This window comes from Amblyomma mixtum, chromosome 6 (assembly GCF_055824585.1).
Source record: "Amblyomma mixtum isolate Tamu chromosome 6, ASM5582458v1, whole genome shotgun sequence".
Classification (NCBI taxonomy): domain Eukaryota; kingdom Metazoa; phylum Arthropoda; class Arachnida; order Ixodida; family Ixodidae; genus Amblyomma; species Amblyomma mixtum.
In genome coordinates, this window is record NC_143017.1 from 92969817 (window position 1) to 92993003 (window position 23187).

General features: G+C 46.8%; 2 protein-coding genes across 3 annotated transcripts in view; one reads left to right on the forward strand and one right to left on the reverse strand.

The window, feature by feature from the left end:
- LOC149339704 (sclerostin domain-containing protein 1-like) overlaps positions 1 to 9149 on the forward strand; it is a 32175-nt gene extending 23026 nt beyond the window's left edge. Inside the window, exons 1-2 of one of the 2 annotated variants that reach the window (XM_089548388.1) lie at positions 5724 to 6240; positions 8020 to 9149. In XM_089548388.1, the coding sequence (XP_089404514.1) occupies positions 6129 to 6240; positions 8020 to 8330 (423 nt within the window). In that variant the 5' untranslated portion in view covers positions 5724 to 6128 and the 3' untranslated portion in view covers positions 8331 to 9149. Of the gene's footprint in view, positions 1 to 5723; positions 6241 to 8019 lie in introns of those variants that run through there. The other variant, XM_089548389.1, reaches the window with a different exon arrangement.
- Positions 9150 to 15073: 5924 nt separating this feature from the next.
- LOC149339705 (macrophage mannose receptor 1-like) overlaps positions 15074 to 23187 on the reverse strand; it is a 39895-nt gene continuing 31781 nt past the window's right edge. The window contains exons 15-17 of the mRNA XM_089550975.1: positions 22385 to 22456; positions 21714 to 21761; positions 15074 to 15303 (exon numbers count right to left, since the gene is read on the reverse strand). Coding sequence (XP_089407101.1) covers positions 15089 to 15303; positions 21714 to 21761; positions 22385 to 22456 — 335 coding nt within the window. The 3' untranslated portion in view covers positions 15074 to 15088. The remainder of the gene's footprint in view (positions 15304 to 21713; positions 21762 to 22384; positions 22457 to 23187) is intronic.

Genomic DNA, 23187 nt, shown 5'->3' on the forward strand with positions numbered 1-23187 from the left:
TCCATAAAGCACCCGGTTATAGTGGTTTCTGATATTTCTTGCAGGGACACCGGGCGGCACAAAAGTGAGGCAGGGGAACGGATATTAGGAAATCAGCTGCAAGAGTGCACCACGTGGTTAAGCAGGACTTAACTAGGAGCAATGGAAAAGACCTTGGCTCTTCAGCGGGAATCGCATGAATGATGATGATGACGATTTGTATAGCATTGTATCATATCCCTTACGTGTTAGGCAGGGGGGAGGGGGGCACAATCTCGTCAATGCTATTCACCGCCTGTTTACAGATGTTCCGAGGCCTCGGTTGGGAACAGTTGTGGATAACAGTTAATGGAAAATATCTGAGTAATGTGCGACTCGCTAATTACATTGCCTTGCTAAATCACTCAGGAGTTGATCTGTAAATCATGATAGACAGTCAGAGAAAAACGGTAGATATTAAAATTAACATGCAGAAAACCAAATTAATGTTCAACAGTCTCGCAATGGAACACCAGCTCACAAATGGTAGCGAGCTGGTGGAAGGGGTAAGAGAATACGTCTAATAATAGCGGGTAGTGGCCGCTGATCCGGATTATTAGAGGGAAATAACTAGAAAAATAAGAATGAGGTGGAGCGCGTATGGCAGGTTCTCCAGAGATCATGATTGGCAGTTTACCAATATCCCTCAAGAGAAAAGTACATTACAGCTGTATCTAATTACTGGTACTCATCTATGGGGCACAAACGTGGAGGCTAACAAAAAGGGTACAGCTTAAGAACAACACGGCGCGCTATAGAACGAAAAATGATAGTTATAACGTTCAGAGACCGGAAGAAGGCAGAGTGGGTCAGGGAACGAAAGCGGGTTAATGACACCCTAGTCGAAATCAAGAGATAGAAATGGGCTTGGGCAGGGCATGTATTGCGAAGGAAAAATAACTGCTGGTCCTTAAGGCTAACGGAGTGGATTCCATGCGAAGACAAGCGTAGCAGGGGGCGGCAGAAAGTGGGCGTATGAGACTAAGAAGTTTGCGGGGATACGGTGGCCGCAGCTGGCAAAGGACAGTGTTAATGGGAGTGACATGGGAGAAGCATTTGCCCTGCAGTGGGTGTAGTCAGGCTGCTGCTGCTCATGATGATGACTGTGATATCCTTCACAACTAGACCTCATGAATCCGGCAAGTGTTGGGCATATCCAGACGACACACTGTAGACAGAAAAAAGTAGGTGGTGCAGAATTGCATTAACATTAGGCGTATTCTCTTTCGGTTTCCTTTTATGTGTTTATGTGTTCTTTTTGTTTAGCGAATGACTGAGACAGAGACATTTATTAAAGGTCTCCTGCACCCGCCATCCCTCTCCTCCTCCTCTCTTCGTTTTCCCTCTCCCACGTCCCTATCCCTCATCTCCCTTAGAGGAGAAAGGAGGATCGCCCTCTCACCTCCCACTGTTTTTCGTATTCCCTGTTAAACTTTCCCTTTCCCTTCCTTTTATGAAATTGGAGGGGGAGATTTCCACCTCACCACTTTTCCAGCCGCCACCCGTCTTCTACCGCAATCTGTTCTTCTTCCCTCTCCCACTTTCCTTCTCCCTCCCCATCTGTTCTAAAAGTGGAAAGGCTTGAATATCGTCCCTCCTGCGGGTGAAAACAAACATGTGCCTTCCATTTCATACGTGACGCGCGCTTTTAGCAGTGCAAAAAAAAAAAAAAAAAGCCTTGTTATTGTTTTTTCTTGTTTGTATTCTCCCGGCCACCCTGTCGTTTCCCCCGTTCACTTTTTTGCCGGTTCATCTCTAGTTAGGTTCTTATGTCATGAGCTGAGAACGTGCCTTTTTCTTCGCCATCTTTTCGCGCAGCAAGCTTAATCTGTTTATCTTGATTGCGGGGTTGCGGTATGCATATACATATCTGTATTTCTGAAATAAACGCCAGTTACTTCAGCGCCTGCGTTGTGTTCTCGCTTCGTCCTGTGTCAGTGCTGTTCCCAACATAATCAATTGAAGCAGCCCGCTTACACTGCCTCTTTAAGACTTGAAGGGGCACCAAGGAAAGTTTGGTTTGACTTATGGGGGTTTAACGTCCCAAAGCGACTCCGGCTATGAGGGAGGCCGTAGCGAAGGACTCCGGAAATTTCGACCACCTGGGGTTCTTTAACGCGCACTGGCAGCGCACAGTACACGAGCCTCTAGAATTCTTGCCTCCATCCAAGTTCAACCGCAGCGACTGGTATCGAATCCGCGTCCTTCAGATCAGCAGTCGAGCGCCATAACCACTGAGCCACCGCGGCGGCTACTGAGGAAAGTAGAAGCCGACCTGCGTCGATCGGACCCCTCGTTCTAATCACAAAGTAACCAGTCTCACCAAAAACGGAGCTTTTGCAGGCTCCAAAAGACCAGAAAACAAAATAGAGGTGTCGCCACCGACGGCCGATTTGGCAAGTAAACTGCGTGTGCGTCGACGATGAATTTCTTGTGCGGATCTCAGAGGCTACGCTACACTGCCATTCACTTCAGAACAGTGGCAACCCAACCTTTTCGATAAGGACGTCACGAGTTTGAATCGAACGGAGGGATGTTTTTCTTGCTGAAAAATGCGTCTTTAGCTGCCGATAGACGCCACCTGACGCAGAAAGAACCAAAGAACCAATTTTTACTGCGAAATAATTAGTTTGAGTTGTCGTCGGTTTTTCTTTAAGTTAGAATACGCTGTGTTGTTGTAAATCCTTGCTTTTCAACAAACGCCGATGTCATTGGCAGTATGAAGACGCGGGCGCTGATTTTATTTTCTTCTGATATGACCGCGTGATGGTTCTCTTTTGCAGTGAACGGCGGTTAAAGGTGCACTGAAGAGGACTCTGAACTCATCTTTTTGCCGCGGGAACTCGATCTACACGTTCCTAGCACTCTTAGAAACTGCGACTTATTGCCCTCTGTGGCCGATTTCCCTAATTAAATCGAATTAACGCCCGGCTCCCGCCTTTTTTTTTTTTTTTGAATTCTCCCTCGTACGGTGGGCGGAGTCGACCAACGCGGGGAGTGCCTTTCAGCCAGCTCCGTGGAGGCTTTGCTTTCGCTTCATTTTGTTTTTTCGGTTTCCGCGAATAAATAGTTGCATTTGCAGATAATATAACCGCAAAATAAGCCCGCAGAAATAAAATACGCGCGGACTATTTGCTTCTACGGACTGCTACGTATTACTCCGCCGATGGCAGAGCGGCAAGCCGCCACGGGACTGGGTGAAAGGCACTCCCCGCGTTGGTCGACTCCGCCCACCGTACGAGGAAGAATTAAAAAAAAAAAAGCGGGAGCCGGGCGTTAATTCGATTCAATTAGGGAAATCGGCCACACAGGGCAATAAATCGCAGTTTCTAAGAATGCTCGGAACGTGCAGATGAGTTCCCGCGGCAAAAAGACGAGTTCAGATTCCTCTTCAGTGCACCTTTAACGGTTGTCGTCAACAAGACACGCGTGAGCAAATGCGAACAAAAGAGCTGCCAGACAGGAGAAAATACCTTTCCATTGTTATTCACTGCCTGTCACCGCGTGTTATTCACTGCGATATATATTAGGGCGGATCAGGAGTCAGCACTAACTAAGAATACCGGGGAAACAACAATACGGTTCACATTACTCACGAATTTGGTAATCGATAACAATAGGTGCTAAGGCTTTAATTTGTGATGACGGGATTTTTCGGCGGACGACAGCGTGATCTTGGGGACCGAAATTGCAACAAGAGGAATGTTGGCATATCAGACTGCGAACAACAGGAAGAAGCAGCAATGGAAAGAAAAAAAAGACATGGGCGTAACATCAAGTGAAGGAAAGGAAGCAGCACGCTTTAGATAATTCAAGTTTTAATACTATACCTTTAATTCGGAGTAAATAAACAAGCAGAAAGCGCATAATAAAAAGAATCGAACCTCCAATAACCTGTGAGTGACAAAATCTACCCCAAGGAAAGAAAGTGCAATCTAGAGCGGCGAAGAGTCGAATACAATGAATAGCTTAGGCAGTATGCTGGGACCGAGTGTGAGCGGCATGTGCAGTGTGCTGAATTAAGCTGATGGCGGTGTTTTTGACAATGATCAGTGGCTGCCAATCACATCACTCGGGAACGTATATCAGTGTAAGTTCTTTCGTCTCAAATTTTGGCGTCATCGATTGAACCAAAAACTCTGACCAGATGTTGGAGAAGCAGGTTAGCGCGAATTGGACAGAACTTGACAGAAGACGAGACCACCGTAGAGCCAAGGCTTCCCTCCTGCCCTCAAGTGTGTGGTTGGTTATAGTCACGTGTATGTCGCCGCTTATACTTATGGGAACAAGAACGGTCACCTTGTGCTTTAGGAAGGAAGTGACACCGTTTGAAGAGGTACCTGTTTTTGGAGCTGTCATATCTTGTTGTGGGCACGTTAAACGCTCACGAAACGCGCAGGTAGCATTGTGCAGACAAGTCTGCCTTTGTGAAGACTGGTAGCGTTTGGTAAAGTTCGGTGTCTGTGTTAGTTTTCTGAGCAGAGGCTGCAGTCCAGATGGAGATGTGGGACTGACGCGGGATGAGAGAGGTGTAGAACGGTGCTTCAGGCGTCTCCGTCAGCTGAGCACCGAAATCTCTGTGTATTCATCCTTGCTTCACGACGATCTGGAATTGGTGGGCAGAGTGTATGTGAGCTGTCATTAGTATGCACTGACTATTTGTTATCTGCTATAATCCTATAACGTGGTTAGTTTATCTCAGTGCATTGGACGCCACGTAAAACGAAGAAATAATTCATTTTTGGCAGATAAACGCTCCTACTAAATACATCGTAGGCCGCAATCATGACGACCTGTGTCGTGTATATGGGTATCAACCAACGTACCGGCTACACACTGCTTTCATGACAGGAATAAGGAACATTTCAAGAAGTTTCTTTGAGAACCTGTTAAAGCTTTCTTGAAACGTTTTAGTTTGACATCTTGGAGAAGGAGAGGTGCCGGCGTTTTTGATGTATTGTTTACGTTTCTGGGCCGCGATGTCTGCAGAGTGCAACAGCTGCGCGTCGAAAAACAACCTTTCGGAAGATATTAGCCTAGTCACTGCTTATTTTAACGGAGGCGGATCATGGCATTTGCAGGCAGCACAAAAAAAGTAGTATTTGTCTGTTCGTTTTATTGTTTACTCTGACCTAAACTTTAACGGCCGCAGTATTGATATATCACACCGAGTACCAATTACATGAGTTATTGGAAAGGAGGCTGATGGGAGCGATCCAATGGATACAGCATAATTGTTTACACGTGATTGAAATCGATCCCAACGTCCGGCACTCTGCCACAGTCCTTTGCATGTAAAATAAGCAGAGGCAGACAGTATAGCAAAATGCTACCACGGTGGAGAAATCTTGCATGCCACTTGGGGCACGCAAACATCGTCCTCTTAAATAAACGAACTTCTTACGCAGACAGAAACATATCCCCGGAAGACGGCGCCTATAGTAAACATCCATTAAGGCTGCCGCGTTCCTAAGGTCCGTCGGTACGCTTACTGTTTACTCTTGGTTATGGCTAGAATAACAATAACATCTCAACTTCGAGACAGCGGGTATAGGTGGAGCTAGTGTCTCGTCAGCTTGGCTTCTTAGACGGCTTCCGTTCCTTGCACATCGCTTCTCTTTTTCTTGTTGTCCCTTCTTCACTTTTTAGTTCTGGCAAGCTCGTGCAGATGGCGGGACCTCAGGCGAAACCTGACGCCCCGTCATAACTCGAAGGCGAAACAAGCAAGCGCACATGTCGGAAGTGCTGCAGTCTGAATGGGGGAGGGATGCGTCACGGCAGCGGCGGCGGTTGATACGGCACGGGCCGCTCATGAGGCGGCAATTAGAACTTCCAAGGAGCCGGGCCGGATGGGCGAACGCGCGGAGTGAGGAGGGTGGGGATCGCGCCCAGACGACGGGGCCGCCGCCGCAGAAAGTTTTTCGACGCAGCTAATCTTTGACCTCGAGCATCGGGCGTTCACGTCGCTGCTGCCGTGTGACCGAGTATTGCGCAGACGACTGCACGCTTCGCGCTAACCCATGAACAAGCTCTGAAATGATGTGACGGCGCTGAGACGCACTGCTGCGGATGTGGAGCTGAAGAAGACGGCCGGAAAGGAAGAAGTCGCAATGCTGCTGTGGGCCAAGATAGCCTTCTTTGTGCTCCTGCTGGCGCGTAGTGCTTTCGGCGCAGTCAGCTACCACAGTGACCAAGCTACGAGAGAAGAGAACAACAGGCGAGGTACGCGTTCTCCCGCCATTTTGGGTAGTTGTTTGCGACACTAAAGGTTGTCAGATGGAGCGGAGGGAACGAGGTTGTATCTGCCGTGGCGTAAAACACTGCACGGCATTGGTTCATACTCCTTATGCCGTCACAACTTTCTATAGTAGACAGTCACCGTCGTGTTAAGGAGTTTTCCTCTAGCCTTAAATAGGTTCCGTCCTCCATGAGGCATGAGGCCGATACAGGGCGAGTGCAGTGTTAGAATGGATTACCTCTGCGCTTATGTGATTAGCGAGAAAAGCGAATGGAGGCCAACAGGAAAATTGAAATGTACTCCTGCTACATACTAAAAATGAAACGAAAAAAAAAAGCGTACTAGGTTTCAATTCACATCAAATGACAAAAAGGCTAACCAGTGCAAGGCAAACGCTTCTGCATGAAGGCTGCCAAAGGCGTAAAGTGAACTGGAGGTTGAGGAAACACCGCTCGTTTTGTGATTTCCACAGGTCGCTACTGTTCTTGAATCGTTATGACTAGAAGTAGGAGGATGCATAGATACGCGGCCTACTGGCTTATTCTTTGAATCATGTGAAGAGCAATGAAGGCCAAAAGCGAAAAATCAAGCTACGGTGGCTGCTCATGTAATTAAACTCATAACGGCAAATAGTCGCATTTTGTCAGCATGCTAGCTACTTGGTTTTAGCTACGATTATAACGTGACCTGTTGAGTCTCGGAAGCTGTAGAAAGTTTATGTGATTAGCACTGAGAAGATAGAGGTCATGCTGTGGAAAAGGAAAGGTAAAAAATGCGTTGCAAACAAAGTGGGCAGTCGCGCGAATGACATTCCATTTCAGGGGACAAACTATTCTAAATTTAGGGAAGAAAATCAGCAAAATGTGCTGTGGTATACCTCCTCAAACAGATACCAAAATTTGTTTCAAAAGCATCAGCCTTTATGCGAGGTGGCGTTCTTACCTCCATGGTAAGAGCAAGACTGAAACAAACATGAAGTATGAGCCACCACATTGGGCATGTTCGCCGTTCCTTTGCGTTTATCGTTAATTCCTATAGGCTACTTTTTCGCAAAAATTCACTTCCGGGTCGCAGTTAGTGACAGTGTTTTTCTTGATTTATTCTTTTACCCTCTTGAGATTCGTCAGCCTCGCCTTTGAAACGGGACTTGGCCAATAGTGTTAGCTGTGATGTCCCTGCGCTAGCTGTGAAGAGCAGGAAAGAAATAGAACAATTAATCTGGAAAAGTAGCGTTACGTACTACGACCCTAGGAATCACAATAACTAGGCTTTGGGAGTACTGCTGGTTTGCATACTTTTCGAAGCAATTGGGCGCAAAACACCGGGCGACGAGTGAGCACCTTGAGTGATGCATTTTGTTTTACCTGCAGCCTTTGTCTGAAGTTTAGAGTGCCAGAGGTTCGCTTCTGGGACATGCGATGTGGCTCGTTTGGTATCGCCAGCGTTCTGAACCTCATGGAGGCGATTGGAACTCTCATCCTCCCCACACCGAAAATCACCTCTTTCACAGATGCTAGGAGAGCTCCATCCACTACACGGCTTAGAAAGAGAGCTTGGACTCTTTACTTTTGACAAAGGCTTTACCTTTACTTTAGCCCGTTTGCTAGCGTGTGTAGCCTTTAATGGTGATGTAGACTGCGACCTGTGCGCTGTCCAGAAAACATTTACTCATGTGCATTGCAATACAGCTGCTTTACTCTGAGTAGAGGCGCAACCCCGCAAGACTGACTGCCGGGGCTCTGCTGCGGGTACGTCAAACGCAGGCGCCCCGATGCTGGGCTGCAAGGAGTTGCGCTCCAAGCGCTACATCTCGGACGGCCAGTGCACGTCGGCGCGGCCCCTGATCGAGGTGGTGTGCGCCGGCGCCTGTCTCCCCCTGGACCAGCTGCCCTGGTACTCGGACGGCTCACCCGCCGCGCTCTCGGCCGGCTGGAGCTGCGAGCCGGGCGCCGTGCGCCTCAGGCGCGTTCACCTTCTCTGCCCCAACGGGGAGCGCCAGAGCTACCGGGTGCCCGTGGTGCGCGCCTGCAAGTGCGTGCGCAACCTCGATCACGCCACGCACCACGGCTCGTGAGGAAGAGGACTCGCGCATGCGCACCACTGTAGCTAGCTTGCTGCAGAAGCTGTCGGAGAGGTCGCTAGTGTACACCACCCTTCGTCCCTGTAGCAACCACTCTCGACACTAGTCGTCTTTCAAGATGCGGGGGCGAAGTCAAAATTTTCCGTGCAAATTTAAATGAAGATGGGGGTTAAGTGTAGGTGGTTGATGCGGTGGAGCACTTCTTGGGTCACGCCCCCAATATTCACCTCCTGGCCCAGATGACGTAAGGGCCGTAACTTCCAGTATTGAAAGAATATGTGACACATTATATTGACTGAGCGATGAGAGCCGGCCTCCGCTGACTGGGCTGGCCTTGGCTTGAGCTTCTAGGACGTCATGGGTCTACCCTGCACCCTGGTTCTACAGGGACTAGAACGGCTTTGTGCAATTGTTAGCTTCGTTATCTTGTTAGCTTTTGGTAGCACCCGCTCGAGACAACCGCTCGAACAGTGCAGCAATTAATTGCCTTAGATAGGATATTACAGGTTGTTTTATAGTAGAGCTTGATTCGAGCGTAGCTACTAGACTTTTATTTCAGGCTGAAACCTTAGTTTAAATATGTCAGTGTTGAAACATCAATGTTGAAAACATGTTACAATGTCTTCGTGTGGTCTCGCCTCATTTGGACAAAATATTACTGATTTTGGTGTGAGATATTTCTCACGTTGGCAATGTATGCATACGTGCAGCTTACCTATGCGTTCAAGTTGCCTCAAAGAATAAGGAGAATGTGTACACATTAGTGTTTACACGCAATAAAAAGAAATAATAAAAAATGTAGCTCGCCATCAATTCGAGAAGTTTGCGCACACATTTAGTATAAGATTTGTTTGCCCTCTACCGGTGTTGACTCTGCTCTTTAAGATCAAGAAGAGTCCAGCATCATATGCTCCGATTTATATGATACATGGGTGCTCATACAAAAGAGAATTTGAATAAGCCAGAGAGCGCAAGTTGTTGAAACTAAGAGGAAAACAAAATCAAGTGCCTATCCTTCCAGGTTGAGTCTAGTGGTGTAATTCCTCGAAATCGCCATGCACATTTACATTTCGTGTTCATTAAATAATGCTTACTATTCGTCAGAAATCATTAGGCTTGCCAGAAAAAGTACGTGGCGTTTGGTTACATTGCTGCACTAGAGTTGTACAAAATTCTTCACTGCGTTTCAAACAAACTTTGTTTCGCTCATATTTTTGGCGAAATAGTAAACGTGCTTGCGATTATGAGTGAAGAGTTGGAAGTTGTTACCAAATACATGTACTCAGGGCCGGCAGTTACCGCTGACTCGGACCCCGGAAGTGAAATAACTAAGATAATAAGAATGGAGTAGAGTTCACTCGGCAGGCGCTCAGCTCATAAAGATCAGCTCACCATTGTCTCTTAAGCACAAAGTATACAACAGTTGAATTTGCCATTACTATTTGCCATTATTGAAACTTGGAGGCTAAAGAAAAGCTTGAAACTACGTTGAGGACACTGCAGGAAGCTATGCAAAGTATAATGATAGGCGTAGAGTTAAGAGAAAAAAAAGAGCAGAATGGGTCAGGGAACAAACGCGAGCTAATAATATCGTAGTTTAAATCAAGATTAAACGGGCGTTAGAGAATGCAATGCCAAGGGAAAACAACTGATGATCCCTTATGGTAACGGAATGTATTCCAAGACAGGCGAGCGTAGCAGGAGGCGGCAGGAAAAGTTAGGCGTGTGGACGAGGTAAGGAAGTTTGCGGAGATAAGGTAGCCGGAGCTGGCACAGGAAATACCTAATTGAAGGGATATGTGATAGGCCTTTGTCCTGCCTCAGATGGAGTTAGGCTGATGATGAAGTGAACTGAAAACAGGTAATACGGTGCGTACGGAATCTGTTTGAAATTTTAATAGAAAAATTCACTCCGCCTTAATCGGACACATCACTCGAGATCGCCAGCAACCTCCTGCTTCTAAGATGTCGGGAAAGGGCAGGGATATTTTCGAGCACCTTCATTCGGCTTTCAGCATGACACTTCAAAAACTTCTTCAAAGAAATTTTTTATGCACAGCTTCAAGAGTTTCTTGCCTAGCGAGGAAATGAGAACATTGAGTCATGCTGGATGAGGTGACCTCCAGAAACAGAGACTCTTCTTCGCAGAACGTATTTGCTTTTTTTGAAGTTTCTAATTTCTAACTCAACTAGCGCATCTGGCCGGAAGCCAGAGCTACTGCGCGCGGTGCTCAGTGAAAACAGTCCGGCAAATATGAAATAATGTCTCCGATTTGTCGCCTTTCCCTGTGTCAAAGTCAATGCTGTTGTGAGCAGCGGCACCGAATGGCTATCGCTGTTTTTAGTAATATAGCGTTATTGCTCTCCTCCCCAATGCATTATCATCATCATCATTAGCCTGACTACGCCCACTACAGGGCAGAGGCCTCTCCCATGTTTCTCCAATGCCAGCTGCCAGCTCCTTTGCCAGCTGCAACCACCGTATCCCCGCAAATTTATTAATTTTATCCGCCCATCTAATAATCTGGCGCCCCAGAGGACCAGCGGTTATAATGCGTTTGCATTACATTCCCTGCCCAAGCCTATTTCTTCCTCTTGATTTCGACCAGGATGTCGTTAACACGCGTTTGTTCCCTCACTCACCCACTCTGACCGCCTCCGGTCTCTTAACGTTAACCCTGTCGTTTGTCTTTCCATAGCTCGCTGCGTTGCCCTTAACTTAAGCTGAGCCCTTTTCGTTAGCCTCCACGTTTCTACCCTATAGAGGAGTACCGGTAAGATATAGCTGTCATATACTTTTCTCTTGAGGGATACTGGTAAGCTGAAATTCGTGATCTCAGAGTGCCGGCCCATGCGCACAACAGTAATTACCTCTGCAGGCGAGAGACGTGCTTTATCATTGAAACTTTTGTCCCAAGCCACTTCTATGTTCTTGTTTGAAAGCGCGCTAAGAGCGCGCTAGAGGACATCCTACTCCCATTTTACTCCAATATGGGCGTATTTGTGTTAACAGTACAACCCACAGGCGCATGAGTGTCGTCATTCATTTGTTGTCGTCTTAGGGCATTTCAACAGAGAACTTGCGCCAACTCGTCCAGACAGGGTCATGTCTGGATCTGCGGTGTATTCAGCATTATCTGGCCACACATGGGTTCCCGCATGGGATCGTCGCTCATGAAATCCTGCGCGGGACTCTGAGACCCACGCGAAATTATGTGCACGAAAAAAACCAATGTGAAATCCACAGCGCTCATATCCATGCAGACCACATGACCGCAAAGAGCGCATGTTCGAGAGCATGCAGCCGCTCCAGAGCGCGCTTAGATAATATTATCAATGAGCAGCTGGTGAACTCATGTCCTCTGTGTCCATATGTGCGCTCTGTGTGTCCACGTCTTTCTCCGTCCATTGTATTTTGATGCTATATTGCTGTGCAAATATGAACCAACAGCCCCACGTTTCGACATAAGTGCACACGTGAGCTTTTACGATAATCATGCAGTTTATCTCTGGGCAGCTCTCGCTTGCCGCTATCTTCACTGTGTCTCTAAAAGGGGCATAAGGCCTAATATTCAAAGATAAGAAGTTGAACCTATCCGTATTTACGCTATTTTAAAAGGGACAGTCGCAGATGCCGCCAAGCTCGTCTTTTGTGCTTCATACCCAACAATTCTGCAGAAAAGCATTTTTCAACGGGAAAAAGTTTATGAACGCAATTGGTTCATATATTGTAAGAATTTGCTATACGAATCTATATACCCACAATCTCCTCTTTGCAGGCTTGCATTGTGTTGCTATTAACGTTTTTTGCTGCCGTCAAAAACGTTCCTCATTGGCTTTCTGTGGCAGTCTTAATTACTCGATGCGAGCAACGGAAAAACTTCAATGAAAGATTGTGCTACGCATAGGAAGAATGGACAATTATCTTTAATGTTTCCATAGCAGTACCTTACAATATTCCAGTATTAAATATTTTGTCCAAGAAGGCTGGACATGTTTTGTCGAACGTGCTTATTTTGCTGGAAATCGCAGTAAGTTTCTCAAATATGACAGTAAAATAAGTCTGCCTTTCACTGCGTCTTTTTCTTAAATTATCTTCTCATGTCCTCCAGTCATTTTTTACTTTCATTATCATACACCAGCATGTCGATGCCAATGCCTTCGCTTGAACCAAACTTTTTGTTTGCGCAACGTCATCACATGTGCTTGCCGTGTGCAAAACCTTTAAAATATTGACATGCGACAAGAATTTTCTGACAAGAAGCAGTTTTGTCTTGGCGGGCAAAGAAGGAAATGCTGCCCTCCTAAATAACTTTAAGGGGGTGCAAAGCTGTGTCTCAAAAAGAACGGCATCTCGTTGTCAGTGGCTTCTGATTTATAGTGTAGTGTAGTGCTGCTTAGTGCAATAAAATGTAGCGTTGTTTGGTGCAGTATAATGAGGTGTACTGTACAGCGTACAGTAGTTCTGCGTCTGAAAAGGGATTTTTGAGCATGAATACCTCCCATCGTTCTACCACACATTCTAAAGCGTAGTAGCATGCCTCTCTGCTTTTACTCGAGATTGGTGAAAGCGCATTGAACATGCGGAAGTAGCCAGGGCACGTGTTCTTAATGGTCGATTTCCCATGAGGTGGTAACTGGATATCGTAGTTAGATGCCCGAGAGCCGAGAGCCGCCTTCACCCCGAGAGCCGCCTTCACGGTATCTAAGCCTGCCAGAGTGCTTGCCGAATATTCGTGAGTATAGCTTTCAAGAAAAACGATGACAACTCATGTTCGGCAGCTTACTGACGCACAACGAAGGCACAGCCACCGGGAGAACTATAAACTGCCAAGCCCACATTTACGGGCTGCTCTTGGAGACAGTGGTTAATTTCCATATGCGCCTTGCATCTCTTGAACTGCATTCGCCGACAAAAAGCGGGTGAGTCTTGTTCTTCAATGGAAAGATTCCCACTAACGGGGTGAACTCCGCTCTTGTTCAGTGCGAAAACCAGAGTCGCACGGAAGCGTTACGGCACAGCGCTCGGAAAAATTAAAGTAAGCGTAACGACGCACGCCAAACGTACAGACACCATTATACTCAAACATGTGCTCTGCACGCTCCTCTGACTCCGCATCAGTTCCGAGTGGTTCCGAGGCACCGTATTGAGCTGCTCATGCAGAGGCCACCTTGTGAACAGATGCGCAGACCGGTTCGATAATATGGCAACGTACATACAATCATTCCAAACGGCAAAGTTGTGTCCCCTGAGATAGCGTGCACGAGCAGGTTGGGGCGAGAGTCTCGGAGGGAATACTGCTCTGCAGGAGCCTCTATTTTGAATCGACAGACGGCGCTACGATACCGCCGCGGCGTGGTGATTGCGGCGCTCGTATGACTTGTATAGCTTCGCGCCAACGGGGTGACATTGTGCTATTCTGCTCTGATGTGGGCGCTGGCACTGCATCAGTAATAAACGGCCACGGTTCTTCTATAACTGTGAGGCACGTTGCACAGGGAAGAAAAAGACTCATTACCCCGAGCAACGAGCGCTAATGCTTCTAAGCATCTGCTGGCCCTGTGTCCGCCCGGTACGAATAGACGGCTGCATTATTTCCACCGTTTTTGTCACTCGTCACACCATGGTGTCGTCTCGAATTGTCTCTGACTTGGTGTGATGGTACCACGTCATGGTATTCAAGGGCTTGGTATGTATAATTGTTTTCGTTCAAAGGGAACAGGTAATCGTCGCCGCCTAAAGCGGCGTTCCCTGTTGTGAAACTCATCGCGGTGAAAGATGAAGTATGAGATGGAAGAAGAATAATGTAATACGAATGGGCGTTTCCCACGTGAGGCTGGCGCGCAACTGAGGCTGTCAGGTGGCTGTCCTCGAGTATACAGTTTGCTTATGAATATAGCTTGGTTTTCAGGGCATTTTTTACTTGCGATCTACGCGTGGTACCAGCCTCTCGGTGTCGTAACTACAAATGCGTCTCCGAACTTTGACATTACCAGGAATTTGGGACAGCGTAAATCATTGGGACTAAGACTAGCGGGCTGCAGCCGTTCAATGGGAGGCGACAGATATTTTCCTGCAACTAATCACACAGACGTCGGCCTGGATTTTTTTGGGTTATTTGTGCTTTTTGCAGATCTCCCAGAGCACCTGAAGGCAGCGACCCCCCGGAGTCCGATCGGGAGTTTATTCCCACTCCCTTGAAAGTTTAAACAATGGTCGTCTATGCAAACGGCCGGAATTTGAAGGTGTTTTGGGAGGCGAAAACGATTTGTCAAGAATCTACTGCTTCGATCACTTTTTGGCAGCCGGAACAGAGGAGGGACACAGCGTTTTACTCTTCAAGCCTTTGTCATAACAACAAAGATGTGTCCAAAGCTGACATTTTTAGAACATAGCCCTTTATTCCAGTGCAGTACGGTTAAGAGCTAACCTGCCCGCTGTTGCGATTTCGTTGCTTTGTGGCAGAGCGTATTAACGGTGCTACTTCCGAGCAGCAGAGACATGTGATCGAGTCTCAATTGATGCAGGATTTTTTTTTTAGCATGATGCCGGCGCTCTATTTTGGAATATTACAGCATATGCCACCTGGTGGCTGCCACGGGAACTAGAAGTACCTTTACCGAATTCCTGGTAATGGGGAACGGCGGGGACTCCACCGATGTGATGTGAAGCAACAGGAGGAAGCTTTTCTTCAAGAATATGTTTATTCTCTGTTCACGCGTTGCCGAGAGATTCACGAAGCGGAGGGCGTTCAGCTGTCCAGGGAGGGCACCTGGAAGGCCAGTCCCGCCGCGGCTTCCCGACGCTCGGCAGCCGCCAGCCTGCGAATGGCCTCCCTCCGCTCCCGGGCCTCCCGACGCTTCTTCTGGATGAAAGTGGGGATGCCCACCGCGAGGAACATGAGGAACAGGCAACCCAGCATGACCACCACGGGGCCCGCGGCGCCAAAGTCCTCGTGGTGTCGACCTGCGACGGGGCCACGACAGAGCCTTCATATAAAGATATGCGAGAAACTAGTCGGTGCATAATTTATGTTAAAGAACCGCCGAAGACAAACAAGACATATAAAGGAGCATAAAAAAAGACAAGACAAAGTGAACATTGTAGGTGGGGAGCCTCAGGATGCTAAGCCAGCGTTTCGAGACCAGAACTCTTCGTCACATTAGACAAGTCCTCTTGTCGAACGTTGGCTAAGCGCCGTGAGACCCCCTCTTGTTCACTTTTTGCTGCCAGGAAATCCATCTACGTGCCCTCTCTCTACCTTGGACATAAAAAGAAGAGCTACTTTCGAATATTTTATTTTCAAACTAACGCATCTACAGGGTCTGTCACCTAACTTGTGCCAAGCTTTAGAAAAACGAATGCGCTGTATGAAGATTCAACTAGTGGACGGGTATAGACAGTCGTTTTGACTAGGTCAACCTATTTCTTACATGAACCCGATTTTCTAATGAACAAAGTATAATTAGTTAAGCTCTTTGTCACTAACTTTACCCCAGTTTTTGTTGTATGGCAAGGAGGAAAAGCAACACTGAGCTGCGTTCAGCCTGATTTCTTGAGCAGGGTTCCTTTTCTTAAAATGTAACCCGCGAAATTTAAAGCTCGTCATGTGGCCATGCTCAACCACATCGTGATGTTAGTAGCTCATACGCACCTCTACTGAGGAAGGAAGGAAACGCAAACCTTCAATGAATAAATAGGCCACGGTCCACAGCGGTGGTTCCTCGATGTGCGCGGACACTTCTCTTACTGGTGAAAGTAAGGCTTTGTGGTAAAGGCGTTTTAGCTGCACCATCATGATCTATCACCACGCTTCAGCAAGAGTGCGACCACACCTTCGTCGCTTTACAGCTTAAGACAGAAGATTTAATACCGTTCATCGAGGTGGGGTCGATGGCGTAGCCTTGTTTTAACAAAACGAGTTACTTCAGCTCATCGCTGAACCAACGCTGTGATCACTGGCCGGTTTATTCATTGTAGCTTCGTATAATCGAGTTATTTCTATCGGGACACGTTTCAAGGCGTCAACATCAATACGTGGGAGCACATGTTCACATGGTACATATTCATTTTCAGTTTTAAATCTCATGTGCTTTCCTTTGAGCTAACAAAATATACTACACTGAAGTTGCATCGAAGAAAACAACGGGAATTCGCATCTCAGAACATTAAAACATTTATATGGAAATATTTCCAGTTACACCTAAAGATAGAATGATCAACTAATTATTATTTGTAAGTCAGCAAATAAGGTGCATTTCAACAGATTTGCTGTCGTAGTCAAGTCGACTGCCTGTAACCCTTCAGTAACCAAATCTTCTGCAGAGCAATGTGATTTCCTAGAGCTTAATCCAAGTGAGATGAAACACATAACTTCACCAGCGAAAGAACGAGACACGAGGAGAAGAACAACACAGGACAACGCTGGTGAAGTTATGTCTGATGTGCACCAACTAGCCCACATGGGTACCTTGTTAGAGATGAAACACTTTGTGCAACGTCTGATACTTGACCCTGGTCATGTCATGTGTACAAACGCGACAACGTTAAGGTTTGAATTCGCGGAAAACCCAGAATAGTTGTGTCGAAAGTCCCACGTCACGCGAGACGCCATGCGTGGGCGCATGTCGGCGCATGTCTCAAACGTCTTGACTGTATAAAACAATTGACTTTACGTAAATTTCTATTAAAATCATCATCGAGATTCGACCGCACGACCTCTAGGGCGCCAGCCAGGAACGCTACCGACTAGGCCACATAAGCACGTTAGGTTATCCGAGGTACAAGGAGGGTGGGATGTGGGCTTCATTTAAAGCTTAGTAATGTGATAATTAGTGAACTAGAGAAGAGATAGTTAGAGAGGCACTGTTCAAAGTAACATTATGTGTGTAAACTACAGTGTGGAAGAGTTCGAAGACAAGGGTGTGGAGAATGCGTTGTGATAATTGAGTGAATGCGAACAAAAAACACTGGCTATGCGTGAAGAGAAAGCGCTGAAGAAGCCATTAACGCTCTCATGTCGGTGCTTAAGTTCCCCCGCAATTTTTGCTTGCCTTGGTGTTTGTAAACTAGTAGCATAAATAGCCTTTTTGAACTGCAGAGCCGCTTAAGTTTAGGTCGGTTGGCGCTTCATCACAAATGAAAACTTTGATCAACGCTAGATGTGACCCTGATGGTGGCACCGTGGGCACTCTGCTGCAATGACGGAATTTTCGTTCTGTGATTATGATACTGGGAAGGGGCTCCAAATTTTGCCATTATGTTTGTTTTCTCTCAAAAGTAGACCATAACACACCTCTTTTGAACATACCTTTCCGGTTACATCTAAGCGGTCGTTTAGCTCTTGCCAAGTAAAAACAGATGACATAAAGGTGGACAAGTATGACGGTTCGGGAACGAAGACTAAAGAAATAACACACAGAATTTTGTAACCGTCCAAATGTCTACAGCAATCAACTTTGTTTGAAAAAAGGTGTGGCATGCCATCAGTACTAAAATCTCCAAGAGAAATCGGCGTTTTTAAAAAGTATACTTTTTTAATTTAGTTTGGCCTCTTTCATGCCTTGCACTTGTTGAATTAACGTCAACTGCTATGACTGTGCTCCTTTATGCTTTAGTACTTCTGCTTCCGCTTTCTGTTGTTCCAACCGTGTGATATTTGTTCCTGACGTTTCTTCCAGTTACTGTACATTTTTAATGTCACTATTTTTTGCTTGCTCTTCCTCTCTCGCGTAATACCTTCATAATGAGAGCATTGAGGGAAACTGAATGAATAAAGAACACTAAACAATGCTGCGCCGTAAGGTGTTACGAATGTTCACATTTGGACTTGTTGATTACCTCTTTTGGCAAGGAGCACAAACACAGTAGCAGGGAGACGACATTGACGCCTCGATGTGTGTGTTGTCTTTGCGCTGTCTTGTGTGTTTACGTTGCTTGGCTCAGTAAGTATATGCTGACTGTGACAACGCGAAAAAGAAAATGGCAGTTCTTTAGCTTAGCAAGGCCAGGATATACGTAGCGAAAGCAGTTTCGTCTACTGACATTTCGGTAGCGACACGCCATCGCTGTCGTTCAGCAGCTTGGCGGCGTTCCTCTCGTTCTTCGGGCGTCTCGGCCGCCTGCTTAGCCTTTCTCGCCTCGTTTTCACGCTGTCGGCCGGCCTTGTACCATGCAACGACTTCTGGATCGGAAGACTCAATTTCACGTAGCCTGTACTGCTGCCCTGACGAGCACGGCCGTTCTCTCCTTCTTCCATGGTGCGCATCTGAGGAGCGAGCGCATCGCTTCCGATTTACATCCCATCTGCGCGGCGCGACTATGCTTATGCGCAGTGCAGTGCAATGGCTGGCTACGGCGCTATGATTGCCATGGTAACGGCGCATGCGCAGTAGTGACCTTCGGCAGGCACCGCGAAATGCGCTTCTGCTAGCCTAGTGTAGCTTTCGCTACAAAAAAATGAACAGGTGATCATAAGATATGATAAAACAAATTCGCATTAAAAAGGCTGTTCATTTCGTTTTACAACGATCGCATTCCCACTGCGTCTTTGAATTGCAATTCGCCGTCACTTTTCCGTTCCGGCGCAGGGTGGGCTTCTCGTGGGTAGAGGCGACTAGAGGGTGGGGATGAGGGGATGGGTGGTGAGTAGGGCTTTCTGGAGGGTGTATGCGGGTGAGTAGTGGTGGATGAACTATAGTAAGGTGAAGGTGAGTTGGTTAGTGGTGGTTGGCGCTGTCTGTAACCCGAGTCGAGGTTGCTTGTGCGCCTACGCCACCATCCCTCCGAATTCCACAACAGCGGCGGACAGCCGTCCCTCACTTTCACTAAAGGTTTTATTACCTCATTAACTATGTAGCTTAGAAATGGGGACTGCTTTCCAATGCTTTGTCTGTTGCCCAGACCACACAGATGACAGGGCTGCCCTAGCACACCAGGTACGATCAAGCACTGCAGCTCAACATGCCATCGCGGCATACGGTAATGAAGGAGGCCTGCTTCGAGTAGCCAAGGAAACTGACTTTCGACGCGCAGCTCTGAAGGCTATGAAAAAGACCCGAGTAGTTAGCCATCTTAGGAAGGTCTCAGAGTAGGTCAGGGATATTCAACACAAGGCATGGAACAACACGGTGGGAGTTCCAACAGCTAACTGTATGACGGACCGCAAGTCATCATTGTAGAGACTTTGGCAGGGACAACGCACGAACTGGCTCGTTCATTTGTTCAGAACAGTTTCTCTGACTGCAGTAACACAAAAGCTCTGTTTTTCGCACTCAAGCCTCAGAGTCATGAACATGGGCCCCAACAACAAAATAAATGGACACCGCCAGTAGAGATGTGGTCAGCGATATCTCGTACGGCGCCATATTTGTTGTCTGGGTTTCAAGGTGTAAAAAAAACAAAAAAAAAAACAGGATGTTAAAACTTCAGAGGGTTTTCTAAGCCCAAAACAGCGTTTGGACTACTTCTCTCGCTTGTCGATGGCGCGCAATGAACTGGAATACTAACGCCGCAGAGCGTCCTCCCCATTCATTTCTGCACGCCAGCTTTTTAATTCGAGCCCAAAATATACTCAGTCACCAACTGCTTGAAACTGCAAAGTACGCGCTGGTGCTTCCCTGCATTCAGCCGATGCGTCCGCCCACGCTTCACCGAGTTTCTAATTAGGCGAGTTGCCGCAATGCCCGGCAGCGAAAGGACTCACCAAAGAGCCGGCAAAGAAGTATGCGTGCTCTGAAAAGCGAGCGTAACAAAAGGCCGGACGCTCTAGAGTCCGTCCCCGCGGTCGTCGCGGCCGCAATTAGCTGCGGCCCCGTCGTGCCGTAGTCGTGCGCATAGCATGCGCCAGTCGTGCGTGATTCCGAACGAACTGCTGAGCTCAGCGCGCGTCCTGACAGGTGTGTGTGCGTGTGTGTGAGCCGTCGCTGCGAATCGTTTAACGCTGACTCCATCTCAACGCTTTCAGCATGCACCGTGTCTGGACACGGAGAATCCTGGACACGCGGAGAAGGTTGCGAAATCGTGCTGCCACTCGCTTTTCGCTTTGCACGGTTTGTTTTTGCAGTTTGCTGCACACGATCTTCACACAAAGCCACATAAATTGAGAGTGATTTGACACAAAGAAGGAAGATAATAAAAAGAGCATGCAAACGAAGCGTGCAAAGAAGCACGGAAACAATCAAACCAACAAAAAGTAACAAACAAGCATACAAACTAAGAAACAAACAAACCGGAAAGCTGCAAGCAAACAAAGTCAGTAAATAAACAAACAAATTAACCAAACAATTAACCAAACAAAGCGGGACCTCAAGCTACTCCGCTCGCGTTCCCGGCGCGTGCCTATACGCAGCTTCAGTCGCACCGCGAGCATTCTCTGGAACAAAGCAGCCTGGTAAGTTATCACCTTCCTCGCTTCGCTGCGCGCCATGCAAGCTCCCTGGACAAGCATAGCGGTACCTAGTCAGTGCGTGCACGGAACTGCACGTTAGTGTTCCGTGTTTTCCGCAAAGTAAGCCACTGCCACATTAGATGGCGCATTGTCAAAACGCGGCGGAAAATATACCGTGTCTCGGAAAAAAAAACACTGTCAAAACGACGGGATCGGCACAGCCCTTGTCTTTTATAACAAGGTACCCATGTGGGATAGTTGCTGTACATCAGACATAACTTCACCAGCGAAAGTACGAGACACCACGAGAAGAAGAACACAGGACAACACAGGGCAAGCGTTGTCCTGTGTTGTTCTTCTCCTGGTGTCTCGTACTTTCACTGGTGAAGTTCTGCCTTGTCTTCTAGTCGTAGGTGAGCGAGCGTGCGTCAGTGAAATGTGCTTGAAAGCAAAAAAAGCAAATGAGTGCTGCCGTTAGCAGCGCATAACGAACCACATGAAAGGCGTTGGAAAGCCCTGGGAAGTAAGTAAATTTGCCTTCCCAACCTCTCCTGATACTTGCAGTGTCGAATGGGTGGACATAAACCAAAGAAAACGGACAACGTTGCGCCTTGGCGTATGAGTTTCTTGATCAATGACCTAATCCATACAACCAACGCTGCAGTTTTCTGCGGTATACGTGTTGATTAATTCGATACCACAACTTGTGAGCGGCAGCAGGCATCGGTGCGCTCTTTAAACGCAAGGTTCATTTGCTCACCAGCAATGTTATTTGGATGATGACCCCCGTACTCGTCCGGAAAGGCTGCAGAAGCAGTACGATAGACAGAAAGGGAGGGTGAGAGAAAGAGAGACAGAGTGAGAGGAAGAGCATTAGCAGCTGGCGGCAGTAAGCGTTTATAACGTCCTGTTATCTGTCCGATCTAGGGGCATTTAGAAGGCCTACAAAAAAGAGAAAAAAAAAGACTATCGACACAAAAATAATCACCTTTGATGAGCTGTTGGGCCTCCGTGACAACATTCTGGAGCGAGTTGTCTGCATAGATACGAAAAAATGTCGCTGTTTAGCTCTACTGACAGACAAAAATGACAGTCACTTTAAAAGTATCATTTGACGCTATGAGCACAAGATTTAAACCTTAAGTGCTTTGCCACTCCTTCACTGAGCGCATGCTGAAAATAAAAAAAATTGTGACGCAATGTTTAGTCCTTTACTGCATTTAGTCATCCATACATACATCGTATTTATAAACGGCATGGCCATAGTAAGAGGGCACGACAGGGGTAGCTAAGCTACCTGAAAAATTAAATGCTGTCAGACATCTTGAGACTTCGAACTTTTTGGGGCACAGATCACCTCGAGGTCATCAAAAAGAAGGAGGCCTCTAAAAAAAGAACAGTGTGTAGAAATTCTAAAGTTTTGAAGTTTTGGGCATATTTAAACTCTTCGATGAACAGTTGCGAAAACTGCATTATAAGCGTACGATAAAAGCCTAGCATCGTAAGCGCAAAATTATCCATGATGGATTTGAGAACCTTCAATCACATTTCAAATATTTACCGAATATGAAGACAAAGAACATTTTTGAGAAGGGGGCCACATCAATTCAGAAAATATAATTTCGCCATGAAAATATTTTTATAAGGACGAGAACTCACTTGGCAATATGAAGGGGCTGCCATACGGAGACAGCCTGGAGATATTGTGCGTTCCGTTTCCGGCAAGAATAGCTGCAAGATAGAAGAGAGACTCATTTAGATGTGATACCGGGTACCGGAAGCGGTAAGACTGCGAATAAGTGCTGATGTTACAGCAGTGACAGAAGATCAAGGATGTAAAAGGGCGTGGGCAGAAAAACAAGTTCACCTGCAATGTTGTCTAGCTGACAATTTTCGTCTGACCTTCAATAGTTAGTGCTAGTAATAAATAGTGATAGTAATAGTTATAGAGACGTCATCAACCAGTCATGTGATGGGACCATACTAATCACGTAACAGGAACATGTCTAAACAAGAGGTTGTCGACAAGTTGATGACATCACAAAAGATAAAAAAAAAAAACATGCCTAGACAATAAGCTGTGTCGCTCCCTGTCAGTTCGTTCTTGGATGTCGACACGCGCGGTACTCTGAATCCTACGTAAGGAGACTTAAGTGCACCCCTTTAACTTTTTAACACCTGTTCAGTACAGTGTGGCTTCACCTAGACATCTGTTCAAGATATACTTGTTGATGCGAGGGCCAAGAGACAAGTACTGACCTAATATCACAGGGGTATCATGGCGCTAAGCGTAACTATGCTAGGGGCGTCCTGCTGCAAAACTAAGGTGCGTTTCAATTGGCTGGTGCGTTGTTGAAAGAATGTCTTACACCCAGAGGCAGATGTGTGTAGTGCAAATATATAGCCACGGCAAAGTACATTCAGGAAATAACTGCAGTGAGGTTGAAAAACAATGCCTTTTT